At 57.3% G+C, this 13,486-nt stretch overlaps 1 protein-coding gene across 2 annotated transcripts in view; it reads left to right on the top strand.

Moving 5' to 3' along the window:
• FGD3 (FYVE, RhoGEF and PH domain containing 3) overlaps window positions 1-13,486 on the top strand; it is a 40,768-nt gene that overhangs the window by 2,944 nt on the left and 24,338 nt on the right. The window contains exons 2-5 of one of the 2 annotated variants that reach the window (XM_043567264.1): window positions 5,421-5,570; window positions 6,647-7,169; window positions 11,592-11,681; window positions 12,321-12,457. In XM_043567264.1, coding sequence (XP_043423199.1) covers window positions 6,687-7,169; window positions 11,592-11,681; window positions 12,321-12,457 — 710 coding nt within the window. In that variant the 5' untranslated portion in view covers window positions 5,421-5,570; window positions 6,647-6,686. The remainder of the gene's footprint in view (window positions 1-5,420; window positions 5,571-6,646; window positions 7,170-11,591; window positions 11,682-12,320; window positions 12,458-13,486) is intronic. The other variant, XM_043567265.1, reaches the window with a different exon arrangement.

The raw sequence follows: 13,486 nt of genomic DNA on the forward strand, positions 1-13,486 counted from the left end.
CAGTAAGTAGAGGCAGAGGAGGTGGTCGGTTTTGCAGGCACAGCCAGACCCGCGTGCTGTGCGTCCCATGCGAGTGCCGTACACCTGCGTGGCGTGTGTCCCACAAGCCGTTTGTCCTGCGTGCCGTGTGTCTTGGGCGTGCGCCGTGCACCTGCGTGCACCGTGCTGTGCGTCCCACAGGCAGTTTGTCCTGCGTGCCATGCGTCCCTTGCGCATGTCGTACACCTGCGTGCCGGGTGTCACGCATGCTGTGCGTCCTGGGTAACGTGCGTTCTGGGCATGTGGGTCCCCTGTGCCAGGTGCCCCGCGTATCGTGCGTCCCATGCGCGTGCGTCCTGCGAGCCGTGCGTTCTGTGCGCATGCGTCTCGCGCGCTGCGTTATCAGCGTCCCGTGCGTTTCGTGCGTGTGTCACACACCTGCGTGCCGCGCACCTCTCATGCTGTGCATCCTTGCGCGTGCGCCCCGCATGCTGTGCATTCTGTGCGCATGCGTCCCCCGGGCCATTCACCAGCTTGAGGTGCGCACCTTGTGCCGAGCGTCCTGTGCGCTTACCGTACACCTGCGTGCTGTGCGTCCTTCCTGTGCTGTGCGTCCATCAGGTCCACACTCCCCCACTCAACCCCGGGTCTGTGTCAGCGTCCCCCCTCCCCATTTGTGTCAGCCATTACCAAGTGTGCCCCCCCCAGGTCTGTCAGGATTCCCCCCAGGTCTGTGTCACAGTCCCCATCCCCCCGTCTGTTCGAGCCCCAGGACCAGGTCGGGGGGCGGGGGGCAGAGCAGCAGAGCAGTGGCTTAGCAGCAGCAGGTCAACAGGTTTTCAGGCAGCTGGCTCTGGGCCAAGCTCTCACCACAACCGCGTGTCCCCACGGGCCGAGGGGCTTCCGGGGTGTGGAGAAAAGGCCAAGGCACAGCGGGGGAGTAGGTTTTAGGTGCTTTTGAATCACTGTTGTCTCGACTCTGGTTCATACAACTTCTGATAGGATTTTCCAAAACACACCTTTTTTTAAAAACTGTGTGTGTGTGTGTGTGTGTGTGTGTGTGTGTGTGTGTGGTAAAATACAGCTGACATAAAGTTTGCCATCCAAGCCACTCTAAAGGTCTGGTTCAGTGGCATTAAGTGTATTCACATCTTTCTCCAACCATCCCCACCATCCATCGTCCAGAACATTTTCATCCAAACTGAGACTTAGAAACACGAACTGCCCTGTCCCCACCACCACTGCCTCCGGCCCCGGGGTCCACCATCCATGTTCTGTCTCTGTGATTTGACGACCCCAGGGACCTCGCGTGGGTGGAATCACACGGGGCATGTCCTTCTGTGATGGGCTCACCGCCCTCAGCATCATGTCCTCAAGGCCCATCCGTGAGGTAGCAGGTGTCAGGGTCTGTCTCCTCTTACTGGCAAGTTATGTTCTGTCACACAGCCCCACCATGTGCTGTTTATCATCCCCCGTGACCACTTGGGTTGCTTCTCCTTTTTGACTCTTGTGAATACTGCTGTTGTGAACATGGGTGTGCAAGTACTCGTTCAAGTCTCTGCTTTCAGTTCTTCTGGGAGGAAAGCATTCTTGAGGACAAGACGCATTCGTGTTGGAATCGGCATTGAAACAAAAGCATGTCTCTAAGAAAGGCTGCAGCCCACCCAGGACCCTGTTGGGACCATCCAGTCCCCAGGCGGCTGCCCACACGAGCATCCCAGTGCTAGGGTGACAGGGAGCTCTAACTTCCTTTCTGTTTTCCCACAACTTCTAAGTTTTCTGGAAAGGATGCATCAAACCATTTGCAAAAGTGCAGGAACTTTGAGTCAGGATGTAAGCTGGTGTGGGCATCCCAGCAGGCAGGGACAGCACCGTGTCGATCTGTCTCCTTTCCTCTGTGCTCAGCTTGCCCTGGTGGCCCCGCCCACCTCCAAGATCCCACTGACCCCAGACGCGTGCCAGGGCCTGTGTGTGCTCAGCAGACGGGACGGAGACCGCAGGCTGAGGCCCCAACACAAGTGCCTGACCTGGAGCGGAGCACCCCCGGGTCACGGGCCTCTCTCACTGGCAGCTCGTGGGTTCTGCAGCCGTGTCTCCCCGCCTGGACCCGCGTGCAGGTGTGGTGGCGCAGAGGTTCCTGGTGCCGCCCCATGGTATTTTCAGTCTCGTTCGGGTCACCTGCTGCAGGTGACCAACCACTTGAGCTTGGTGGGGGAGAGAGCAGCCCCACTGAATATCTCGCATAGTTTTGGGGCTGGCAGGGTGCTGCCAGGTGGCTCTCACTCAGGGTTTCTCTGGGGCCAGTCAGGGCCGGGACAGTTCCAGAGGCTTCTCTGGCTCACGCCTCTGGCGGCTGCTATTTGACAGGGTGCCAGGTGCCAGACGGCAAGAGACAGAGATGGTGGTGGTTCCAGCAGGGGTTCCTGTGCTGCTCCTGAGGAGCAGACCTCGCCACAGGGGAAACTAAGCAGCGGGCGGCCCTGTGGTCCATCTGCAGGACCGTCCCTGCCTGTCTCGGGCAGTACTAGGGCCCCAGGCCCGGGACGACAGCGTTCATGCCGCCCCGTCTGCTGGCTGCCGCGGTGGAGACACTTAAATGGTCCCCAGCACCCTGCAGAGAGGGGGACATTTGATCTGTCCTTACTTCTACATTGCCCAAACCTCCCCCAGCCCCAGTGTTGGCGCCTTCTCTGCTGGGTAGTGGCAATCTTGGCTGTCAGGGGCCCTGGACCCTGGCTGAGTCCTGCATAGGTGCAGGAGCCAGCCTCACTCAGCTGGGGGGACTCGGGGCTTCTAAGGGGAGAGCCAGGGCCTGCTAGAGATGTGCCGCCTCCCGTGGTGACACCCCCCGCCCCCCCCCCAGGCCCTGGACATGTCAGAATGAGCCCAGAGCCCAATCCGGGGTTCAGAGCAGCGTGTCTGGCTAGAGGCTCCCAGGTGCTGCTTGTCTGAGACCCAGAGCATCACCCACCTTGGTGACTGGTGACTGTGACTGAGCAGGTGTGCAGAAGTGCTCGGCACAGCTTCTGGCATGTGGTGTGTGTGTGTGTGTGTGCACGTGTTGTGGAAGCGTGCGTGTGTGTGTGTACACGTGTGTTCCCTCCCCGAAGCCGTCTGGTCCCCTGAGCAGCGTGGAAGGCGGGCGGCACCTGGGCTGGCCTTCCCTGACCTTGGCCTCGACAAGGCAGCGGGGAGACCAGTCCTGGGGTGAGCAAGGTCGTGGGCTGCATCCCAGGGCTTCCCGAGTCAGAGTGGGGGGCGGTGCTCTGCGTTCCCTGAAGGACGCGTTGATGTTGAGCCTTGGGCTTTCCTGTCTGGCTGAGCTGCTTCCTGCCACTGCCCTTGGAAGAAGGGCCTTCGTGGCCCAAGGGCCTCTGGGGGAAGAATGCAGCCCACTCCCCCGGAAGGGAATGCCCAGGTGGGCACCAGTGCTGCCGGAGCCTCCCTAGGCCGCGGGCCTGGCCCTGTGCTCTGGCCGACTCTCCGTCCCTCCTGGAATAAGGAAAATGGCACTTGGGGACATTGACTCGCCGAGCTGGAGCAAGTCAGAGGCATCACCATCTGGGCGGTGTAACCGACACAGGGAACTGCCCGTGTTCAAAGCGCACAACCTGATGTTTCCACACGCGTCCGTCCCTGTGAATCGGTCTCCCCGGTCACAACAATGAGCCGCCCGGCATCCCAGACCGCAGGGTAGCGTGCGTCTCCCGGAACTCTGTAGATGGAGCAGCAGATGAGGACCTTCCCTCGTGTCCATCTGCTTCCACCCTGCACGGTGTTTCCAGAGCCATCCGTGCGGTTGGCAGGCGTTCTCTTTCCCTCGGTGTTCTGGAAAGCTTTGTGTCGAGTTGATATCATTTCTTCCTTAATGTTGGACAGAATTCACCAGAGAGGCTCTGTAAGCCTAGAGTTTTCTCTGTGGAAAAATGTTTAAGTGCACGCTTTTCTTGTGCTTGGCGTCGACGGAGCTGCTTAGATCCGTGGATTTACAGCTTCTATTAAATCAGGAAACACTTTGGCCATGATTTCCTCAAGCATTTCCTGCTCAATCCCTTTTTTTGGCCTGCAGTTATATACACGGGGAGTGCAGGTACATGCACACTGTGCCGCTGGGTTTTTCCACATCCCGCTATCTCTGTGATTCGGTCGGGATGGTTTCTGTTGCCCACAGCGGATCCGCTCCTGGAAGACAGTCGTGCGCGCCCCCGTCTCCGCTGACCTTGTGCACGGAGTAGGACGTGCGCCCGCAGCTTCCCTGGTCTGTGCTCTCATCACCGGTTGTGAACGTTGTTCAGGGACGCAGTGACGCTGCGTGTAAACGGGGGCTTCCTGGGACCTGAGCAGGGCTCCCCGTGGGGACCGCATGGCCCAGCCCGCACCCGTGCCATGCCCTCCAGCGGCTCCTCCTCGGTCTCGTGGCGCCCTCTCGCGTGCTCTGAGCCATCCTTGGGGGCCCTGCAGCGCTCTGCTCCCTGACGGGCTCTCCTTCCAGCGCTCTGCCTGGTGACCGCCACCTCCTCTTCTCCTGGGCTGTCACCCAGGTCCCTGTCCCGCTGGGTGACTGCGCGCAGTGCCGGTTCCCACCTGCTGGGGGCGCTGTGCTCTGCCGCCCGGTGGAGGCTGTCTCTCCACCCCGACCAGAGGCAGGTGGGGTTGCGGAGGCTGCACCTGGTGCGGGACGACCCGCTGGACACAGGGAGGCCTAGCCTGCCGCCCGCATTCCAGCCACGCGTTGGCAGGGCTCTGTCCTGAGTGTCTGCTGGAACCTGAGTTTGTCTCCGAACGGCGAGCACAACGCAGGCTGGAAATCTTGGTATTTCCCCCCACCCCCACCCCCCCACCCCCAACTACGTCAAGCGATCCGGAGCGTGGCAGCCAGGGTGTGCGTCCTGCTGTGGCCTGGTGTCCCTTAGGGAAAGGTCCGCTCGGGAGCAGTCCCACCACACGGAAGCCAGCTACGCAGGTGGCAGAGCTGGTGCCTCAGGACTTTGCCCTGAGGTCTTCCTGCCCTGAAGCGCCCCGGAGGGGAGGGCCAGGCCCTGGATGCCTGTTGGGTTTTGTGTGAGAGCCAGAGGGAGCTGCGTCTCCACCGGTGGGTCTTTAGCCTAGTCTCTCGGGGGAGGAGGGGAGGGGGTGCAGAAACTGCTTGCTGGCCGCTGGGCTGACTGTGGGCATGAGCCCTGGGCGCCGCGTCTGGGGGTGTTGGGAGGGTGCCCGCCGGCTCTCTGCACACCGGGTGCGACCCTGACTCCGAGGCGTCAGTCCTGGCCCTCGAGGCGCCCCTGTCCTCCCTCCGCCTGTGGCCGTGACCCTTGCAGGGTTGGCCGCGCTGGGCGGGGCGGTGAAGCTGCCCTTACACCCGCTGCCTTTGGAGCCGGCCTGGCATCCCGGCATCGGCGGAGCCGCGGTTTCATGCTCCCTCTCCCACCGTGTTGTTTCAGGACCCCCACTTCTAACGTGATGGGCAGGAAGGAGACTTTCGGCCAGTCCCTCTCACGCCGGCTTCTGGCCTGAGCCGCCGACCGTGACCCGGAAGGAGTGCAGCCAGCAAGGAGCCAGGTGCGGAGCCCTCACTGGGGACCTGGGGCCAGGTAAGTGGGGCATGAGGAAGGTTTGGGGGAATGTCATCTCCCCTGGCCCAGCCCCACCCTCCCAGACTGGCACCTGACTCCCTCTCCTCCAGGAGAGGTGGGAGGTGAAAGCAGGAAGTAGCTCCAGGGTGCTCTGGTGGGCGCGGGGGAGGGGGGGGCGAGGAATCTGGGGCAAAGCCCTGGCCTCCTTGGCCCCGGGTCTGTGGAAGGTGCCTGATCACCTGTCAGACACGCAGCCCCAGTGATGCCAAGGAGGGTCCCCTCAGAACTACATCATGGGGTACACAGCACCCAGAAGCCAGAGCACCTGGCAGACTGCTGGTGACCTCATGACCGTGACTTTTGTGCACATGGTTTAAATGTATGGAGCAGTGGCTGGCTTCACACTGCGGCACTCCTTCTCTCCCTCCTCCCTTCCCTCCCTCCTCCCTTCCCTCCCTCCTCCCTTCCCTCCCTCCTCCCTTCCCTCCTCCCTTCTCTCCCTCCTCCCTTCTCTCCCTCCTCCCTTCTCTCCCTCCTCCCTTCCCTCCCTCCTCCCTTCCCTCCCTCCTCCCTTCCCCCCCTCCTCCCTTCCCTCCCTCCTCCCTTCCCTCCTCCCTTCTCTTCCTCCTCCCTTCCCTCCCTCCTCCCTTCCCTCCCTCCTCCCTTCCCTCCCTCCTCCCTTCCCTCCCTCCTCCCTTCCCTCCTCCCTTCCCTCCCTCCTCCCTTCCCTCCCTCTTCCCTTTTCTCCTTCTCTTCTTCTTCCCTTCCCCCTTCCCTCCCTCCTCCCTCCACTCTTCCTTCTCTCCCTCCTTCTCTCCTTTCCTTCCTCCCCTCCTTTCTTCTTCTTTCCCTCTGTGTCTCTTCTCCTTCCTTTTTTTTTTTTTTGATGTAAAAAAATTTTATTTTAAAAATAAAATGTTTTCCATTTGGTATTCTCTAAAAGTCTGTCTGGATAGGGCCTAGCTGGAGCTGTGTGGGCTGTTCACTCCACACTCAGTCCCCTCCCACCTCCTCCCTTCTCTGGGGGGACATGCCTGTGCCCATGGACTGGTCCATGCCTGGCTGGCACTGACCCTGCTGATTTCCTCCCACAGGAAGCCCCTGGCTGGTCCCCCACAGAGCTCAGCTTTGAGGATGGAGTCAGGAGAGGGGTCTTCAACAGCCCTGACCCCCGCTGCTGCCCTGGAGGAGCCAAACATCGGGCCTGACTGCTCTTCCCCGGGGCTGCCAAGGGCAGCCCCAGGGAAGTTCCAAGCACTGCCCCTTGGGCCCAGAGCCCCCCGCAAGGACCCTGACCCCAGGAGTCCCGGCAGCCCGACCGCAGGGGACAGGCCCCCGGATGCAGGCCCCGCGGGGGACCCCAGTGGTAGCGCTAAGATCCCTAATCGCGACAGTGGGATCGACAGTCCATCCTGCAGCGTGGCCGGCGAGCACTTTCCCTGTGAGGAGGGTGGTGAGGCCGGCCTGGGCCCCATGGTCCCGGGGCTACACCCAGAGGCAGCCCCAGAAGGTGGGGCCCTGCGGGAGGAGGCCGACAGCGATGATGTGGGCGAAGGTAGCGGTGAGGAGCCAGACACTGAGAACAGCCCGCCGGGGGCCCGTGCGGACACAGCCAAGGTAGGCCACCCCACCTCCAGGCAGCAGGGGTCTTCTGAAGGGTCTTGAGGGTCACGGTGGCATCGCTCCCGCCTGGTTCCAGTAGTGGCTGCACGTCAGCACGCTCAGACAGGCCCTGCAACAGGTCAGTGGGCAGGGCAGGGGCCCCAACACCTCAGGCGGCAACCTCACTATCGAGCCTAGGTTAACATGTCCACACGGTGGCACGGGGACCCCACCCCTGGTGGCCGTGACGGTGCTAATGGAACCACCACCACACCCTTCACCAGGACTGGCTGCCCGCCTGGCAGAGCCCCTGTGAGGAAGGCAGCATGAGTGTCCCCTGTGCTAGGAATGGGGAGCCCCAAGGTCACCATGGAGCATGGCAGGGGCGGGAGGAGAGCCTGGGAACAGGAGCCGAGCCCTGTGCAGATGCTCCGGGAAGGAGATATGCCCACAACATGGCGGGTGTGCTGTGACAGACCCACCTGTGTCCTGTCAGCATCTCGGGCTCTGGGCGCCGTGCGGGGACGTGTGGGGATGGGGAGATGAAGCAGGGGGCCCTTGGCTCTGAGAGACGCCTGTGCGTGGGGAGGGTGGCACAAGCGACCGGGTCCTACGAGAAGCCCAGGTGACCCCTGGTTGAGGTGACCCCCGACCTTGTGGCCCCGGTGGAGGGGACCCCCAGCCTGCTGGCCCCGGTGGAGAGCCTACTGGCTAACGTGACCGAGACAGAAGACAGGCCTGGAGGGTGAGGGGTCACCACACGCCCTCGCTGTTGTGAGCCAACTTTTCGGGGGCAGGCGGGAGCTGTGGTTTAATCTGGTTTTGTTACTGTTCGTGTGTGGTAATGCCAACCCATCAGGAGGCGGCAGCCGTTGAAAAAGATGGTGGGGAGTCTGGCTGGCTCGGCCAGTAGAGCACGTGAGTCTTGATGTCCAGGTTGTGCGTCAGGCCCCACGTTGAGCGTGGAGCTTACTTAAAAACGGATGGTTTGTTACTTATAGTTCCCAAGAAGAGGAGCAGGCCGGGCCACGGGGCCACACGGGCAGGACCAGAGTGGGTCAAGAGGCAGAGGGGGTGAAAACTGTGGCAAGTACACATTGTGGTTTCTGTGGGAAGGAACGGGAGAAGCAGGGTGAGCAAGTTTGGATTGGCCAACTTGAATGACCTTAGTGTGCCCTGGGCACAGACGCGTTCCCAGATGTCTGGATCAGCGTGGCCTGGCTTGCATGTGAAAGACACGATTGCACGTGGGTCCTTTATATCTGCAAGAAACAGCCAGACCTGGGAGGGGCCCTTGCTGTGGGGTCAGCAAGGTCCCAAGATGTCCAAACACCTGAAATACAGAAAATAGGGGCATCTGGGTGTCTCACTTCGTCTCAGGTCACGATCTCACCATTTGGGAGTTTGAGCCCCACGTGGGGCTCTCCTTCAGTTCTCTGTCCCCTTCCTTCTCTGCCCCTCCCCCACTCGTGCATGCGACGTCTCTTTCTATGTCAGAAATAAATAAAATGTTTAAAAAAATTAAATGCAGAAAATAAATGATGTGGTTACTAAGGACCACACCACCTGTGGCTCTCAAGGTGTGTCCGGGGTGCTGGGAGCAGGTGCAGACCCCAGGCTTGTCCCATCCTGCCCACACGGGCTCTGGGGGTGTGCCCGGGGCCAGGGGCTTGCTGGAGAAGGCCCAGGTCTTCGTGTCTCTAATACGGAGATGCCAACCCTTCTGGGTTTGTCTGCCTTCTCCATCCTGGGTGTCTGGTTAGAACATCACACACTGGCCCATCCTTGGTGTGAGGCACTGGACCAGAGCCCTGGGACCCTGTGCCTCACGTCCCCCCACCCAGGTAGAGTGAGGGCATGCTGATGTGGGAGGGTCACACACATCAAGTCAGCCTTTATTATGTGGAGGAAGTCCCCGTTTATTCATAGTATGTTGCTTTTATCACAAAGGGTATTGCATTTTATCAAATGCTTCTTCTGTGTCAATTAAGATGATCAGGTGGGGTTTTTCATTCTGTGAATGTTGTGTGTTGAATGTTGATGGATGGAAGCACTCTGGCATCCCAGAATAAATCTCTCTTGGTCATGGCATATGATCCTTTTAGGTAGTGTTGAATGAAATTTGCTACTGTTCTGTTGAGGACTTGCGCATCAGTGTCCTTTAGGGAGGTTGCTCTGTAGCCTCCTTATAAAGTCTTTGAGTGGCCTTGGTATCAGGGTAATGCTGGCCTCACAGAGCTCAGCTATGTTCTCTTTATTTTTTTTTTAAGTTTTTATTTTATTTTGGGGGATGGGGAGAGAGAGAGAGAGAGAGAGAGCGCACACACACACACAATTGGGGGAGGGGCAGAGAGGGTGGAGGGAGCTTGTGAGCAGGACCCTTGATGTCGCCACAGAGTCCCACGCAGGGCTGGATCCCATGAACTGCAAGATTATGACCTGAGTCGAAATCCAGAGTCAGATGCTTAGCAGACTGAGCCCCCCAGGCACACCTGTTCTCTCCTCTTCAGTTCTTTGGAAGCATTTGAGAAAGACTGGTATTAATTTTCCAATGAAATCATCTGGTCCTGGGCTTTTCTTTTTTGGGAAGTTTTTTATTTCTTAGCCAATCTACTTACTCATTGTTGGTCTATTCAGATTTCCTATTTCTTCATGACTCAGTCTTGATGTGTTTCTAGGAATTTATCCATTTTTGTAGGATGTCCAGTTTGTTGGAGTATAAATGTTAATACCAATCTCTTGTGATCCTTTTTATTTCTGTGACATCAGTTGTAATGTTTTCTCTTTTATTTCTGATATTAGTGATTTGAGTCTTCTCTCTTTATTTCTTAGTAATTTAGCTAAGAGTTTGTCAATTTTGTTGACCTTTGCAAAAAACAACCCTTAGTCTTGTTGATTTTTTCCATTGTTTTTCTATTCTGTGTTCCATTTATCTCTGATCTAATCTCTATTATTTCCTTCCTTCTGACTACTTTGGGTTTAGCGTGTTCTTTTTCTCATCTCTTGAGGCGTAAAGTTAGGTTGTTGATTTGAGTGGAGGGTTCTGTGTATGTCTGCTTGGCGGGTTGGTCTACTGTGTTGTTCATAGCCTCTGTTTCCTCACTGGGACTCTGTCTGCAGGTCCAGTAGGAAAATGTGGTACACAAGGCTCCTACCATCTCTGTGTTGCCGTGTCGCCCTTCAGTTCTGTCAAGTTTGCTTCCTATATTCAGGAGCTATGAGGCTTGCTGCATAAACATTTGTGGTTGTGTCTACATTGATCCTTTTATCATTATATCCTGTCCCTTGTTCTGTCTTGTAACAGAAGTTCTGTCTTGTCTTTTTTCTTTAAAGTCTGTTTTGTCTGATATTAGTGTGCCCACCCCTGCTCTCTCTTTGTCTCTATGTGCATGGAGTATCTTTTCCATCCTTCTCACTTTTAGCCTACGTCTGTCCTTAAATCGAGAGTGAGTGTCTTGTGGACAGCAAGTAGTTACTTGGATAGTATTTTTTTAATCCATCCATCCAGTCCATGTCTTTTGATTGGGGAGTTTAATCCATTTACATTTAAAGTAATTACTGATTGGGAAGGACTTAACCATTGCCATTTTGATCATTGTTTTCTACATGTCTTGTGGATTTTTTGTCCCTTTCCTACTGCCTTCCTTACTTTTCATTGAATTTTTGTAATGGTATGTTTTGATTCCCTACTCATTTCCTTTTGTGTATATCCTGTAGGTATTTTTTTCTGTGGTTACCATTGAAGTTACATAAAACACCATAAGTTATAGCATTCTATTTTAAACTGGTAACAAGTTGACTTTGACTGCAAAAACCACTCCTTTACAGCAGCCCCTCCTCCCCACTCCATTACTGATGTCATGAATTACACATTGATATACTGTTTACCCTTTAGTGTAGATTTCCAGGTTTTTAATGGTTTCTGTCATTTAAATTTTATGCACCAGAATTACAATAATACAGGTTCTATCTGTCCATGTGTTTTCCTTACCAGAGCGCCTGTATTTTTGTACAGCTGCATGACTCTCTAGCATTTCTTACAGAGCAGGTCTGGTGATAATGAACTCCTCGCCTTTTGTTTGTTTGGGACACTCTTTTTCAATTTCTTCTTCATTTTTGAAGGACAGCTTTTCTAGATACAGTATTCTTGGTTTACAGGTTTTGATTTCAGCGCCTTTCTGGTCTGCCATCTTGCTGACAAAGGCCACAGGATACTTTGATGTGGCTGCTCCACCGGCTCTGTGGCCAGGGTCTCGGGAGGGCAGAGCTGTCTCTGGGCTGCAGAGGCTCTGAGGGGATTGGCAGGAGCTGCTGTGCCTTCCCCAGAAACCTCCCCGAAAAGTCCCAGGCCTGGCGGTCTCCTCCGGCCCTCCGGGACCCCTGGTCACCCAGCGTCAGAGCCGCCTCCCCAGGGAGCTGACGCTCTTCTCTCTGCAGTGCTCTGAGCCCCAGAAGCTGCTCCACATCGCCCAGGAGCTCCTGCACACAGAGAAAACCTACGTGAGGCGGCTGCACCTATTGGACCAGGTAGCACACGCGGCCGGGCCCTTCTTCATGCATGTGAGGGTGTCTGTGCGCAGTGGCAGAGGCAGAGTCCCCATCTCATGGCGCTGGCTAGGCCTTACGGTTGGAATGTGAGTCTCGTCCAGAGACCCCTCCCTTTCGCTGTCTGAGCCTGGGGCTCTGGGACAGAGGTCTTACCCTGTCACTTCGGGGTCTTTCTGCCGGGCAGTTGCGTTGTCTCAGCTCGTGAATGGCCTCTGGAAATCTTTCTGCGTAAGTGTCGGGACAGTGGCTGGCACCTCCCTGTCCCCACAGCAGCACAGGATTTATGGGCACAGGAAAGAAACCCCTGGGGAACTCAGAGAGTGCTAGGTGCTGCTTCTGTCTGTAGCTCACGGAGCAGAGGAAGCAAATCGGGACCTCCCGGGTCCCGTGGCAGGTGGGTGAAGGGAAGATGGCCTGTCCCCATCAGCAGGAGACTGTGTCTGCCTCACCCACACTCCTCAGCCATAAATTCGCTTGCTGTAAAACCATAGTTTGAGCCAGTTTGATGAAGAAAAGGGGCAGCAGCAGCCTCTCCCGAACGCCTCAGGGGGCAAATGCGGTCATGTTGTCTGTGGCAGCCCTCGCTCAGCGCCTGCTCTGTGGGCCTCTGCACCCCAGGTTTTCTGCACCCAGCTGGCGGAAGCAGGCATCCCTCCGGAAGTCACCACAGGCATCTTCTCCAACATCTCCTCGATCTATCGTTTCCACGGGCAGTTCCTCCTGCCGGAACTGCAGACACGGATCACGGAGGAGTGGTGAGCGTGGCCCTGGGTCCCGCGGAAGTGGGGGCGGGCATCTCCCCAGGAGCGTGACCTCAATGCTGGTGGAGGCTGGGGCCCTGGCGACTCTGTCGTGGTGGTTTTGTGGAATTCTCACGACCAAGCGGCCTCTCAATCTGGTTTGTGTGCCTGAAAGACAAGGAAGCACCTGAGGGCCTGGCTCCTTCCATGCAGTGTCCCCACATCTAGGCTGCCTCACCTGCAAATCAAAGGGACTTTAGTACCCACTCAGGGCTTTATGGGATCTCAAACATCGAGTAAACAGTGCCGGCAGGTTCATTTCCCTCCTCGTGTATACTCCGCCTTGGCCTTAAAAACTGAGATGTTCCCCCTCGCAGTGCCCCTTGGATCCTCTGCTGCTGCCCCCAGGGGCGGTCCTGTCCCTCTGCCCCTCTGGGCATTCTTAGCAGAGGGTCAGCTTGGCCGTGAGGCATGGCCCCAGACTTGCCATTCTCCACAGCATGTGCCTCCCCCCACTCCCCGCCCCCCGGTTCCGGGTGCTGCTGCTTCGCTCTGGGGCCTCTGCTGCTCCCTCCCTTCTCTGGCGCCCAAGAGCCCACTCTCCAGCTGCAGCCAGGCCACTGAGAGCACAGACGCCAGGAGCCTTGACTCAGGTGTCAGGGAGGGTCCCTGGCAGTTGGTCGGTCCTTTGTAAGGATGTACTCCACCTGCAGTGAGGGTTATACAGTCCCCAGGCCGCGGTCCACACTTGCTTAAAAGTGGGTTTTCTCCTTGAGGATCTAGAAAGACCACATGTGCACAGATACTCCCCAGGGGCTTGCCCGCCTGCCTTCACAGGTGGCCAGCCTTTGAGCGACGTCCCCCGGTGCACGGTCCAGTGATGCCACAGTGGATGGCTCTCTGCACTTGCTTTCTGATCATCTCTTTAGGATCAGTTCCCCACAGTTCCAAGGTCAAAGGCTGTTGGTCTCTTTTTCCTCTTGAAGTTCATTTTCAAATCCCCGTCCATGCCGTTTTCAGCACCGCACTCCTTCCCCTTCTCAG

This window comes from Prionailurus bengalensis, chromosome D4 (genome assembly GCF_016509475.1).
Source record: "Prionailurus bengalensis isolate Pbe53 chromosome D4, Fcat_Pben_1.1_paternal_pri, whole genome shotgun sequence".
Lineage (NCBI taxonomy): Eukaryota > Metazoa > Chordata > Mammalia > Carnivora > Felidae > Prionailurus > Prionailurus bengalensis.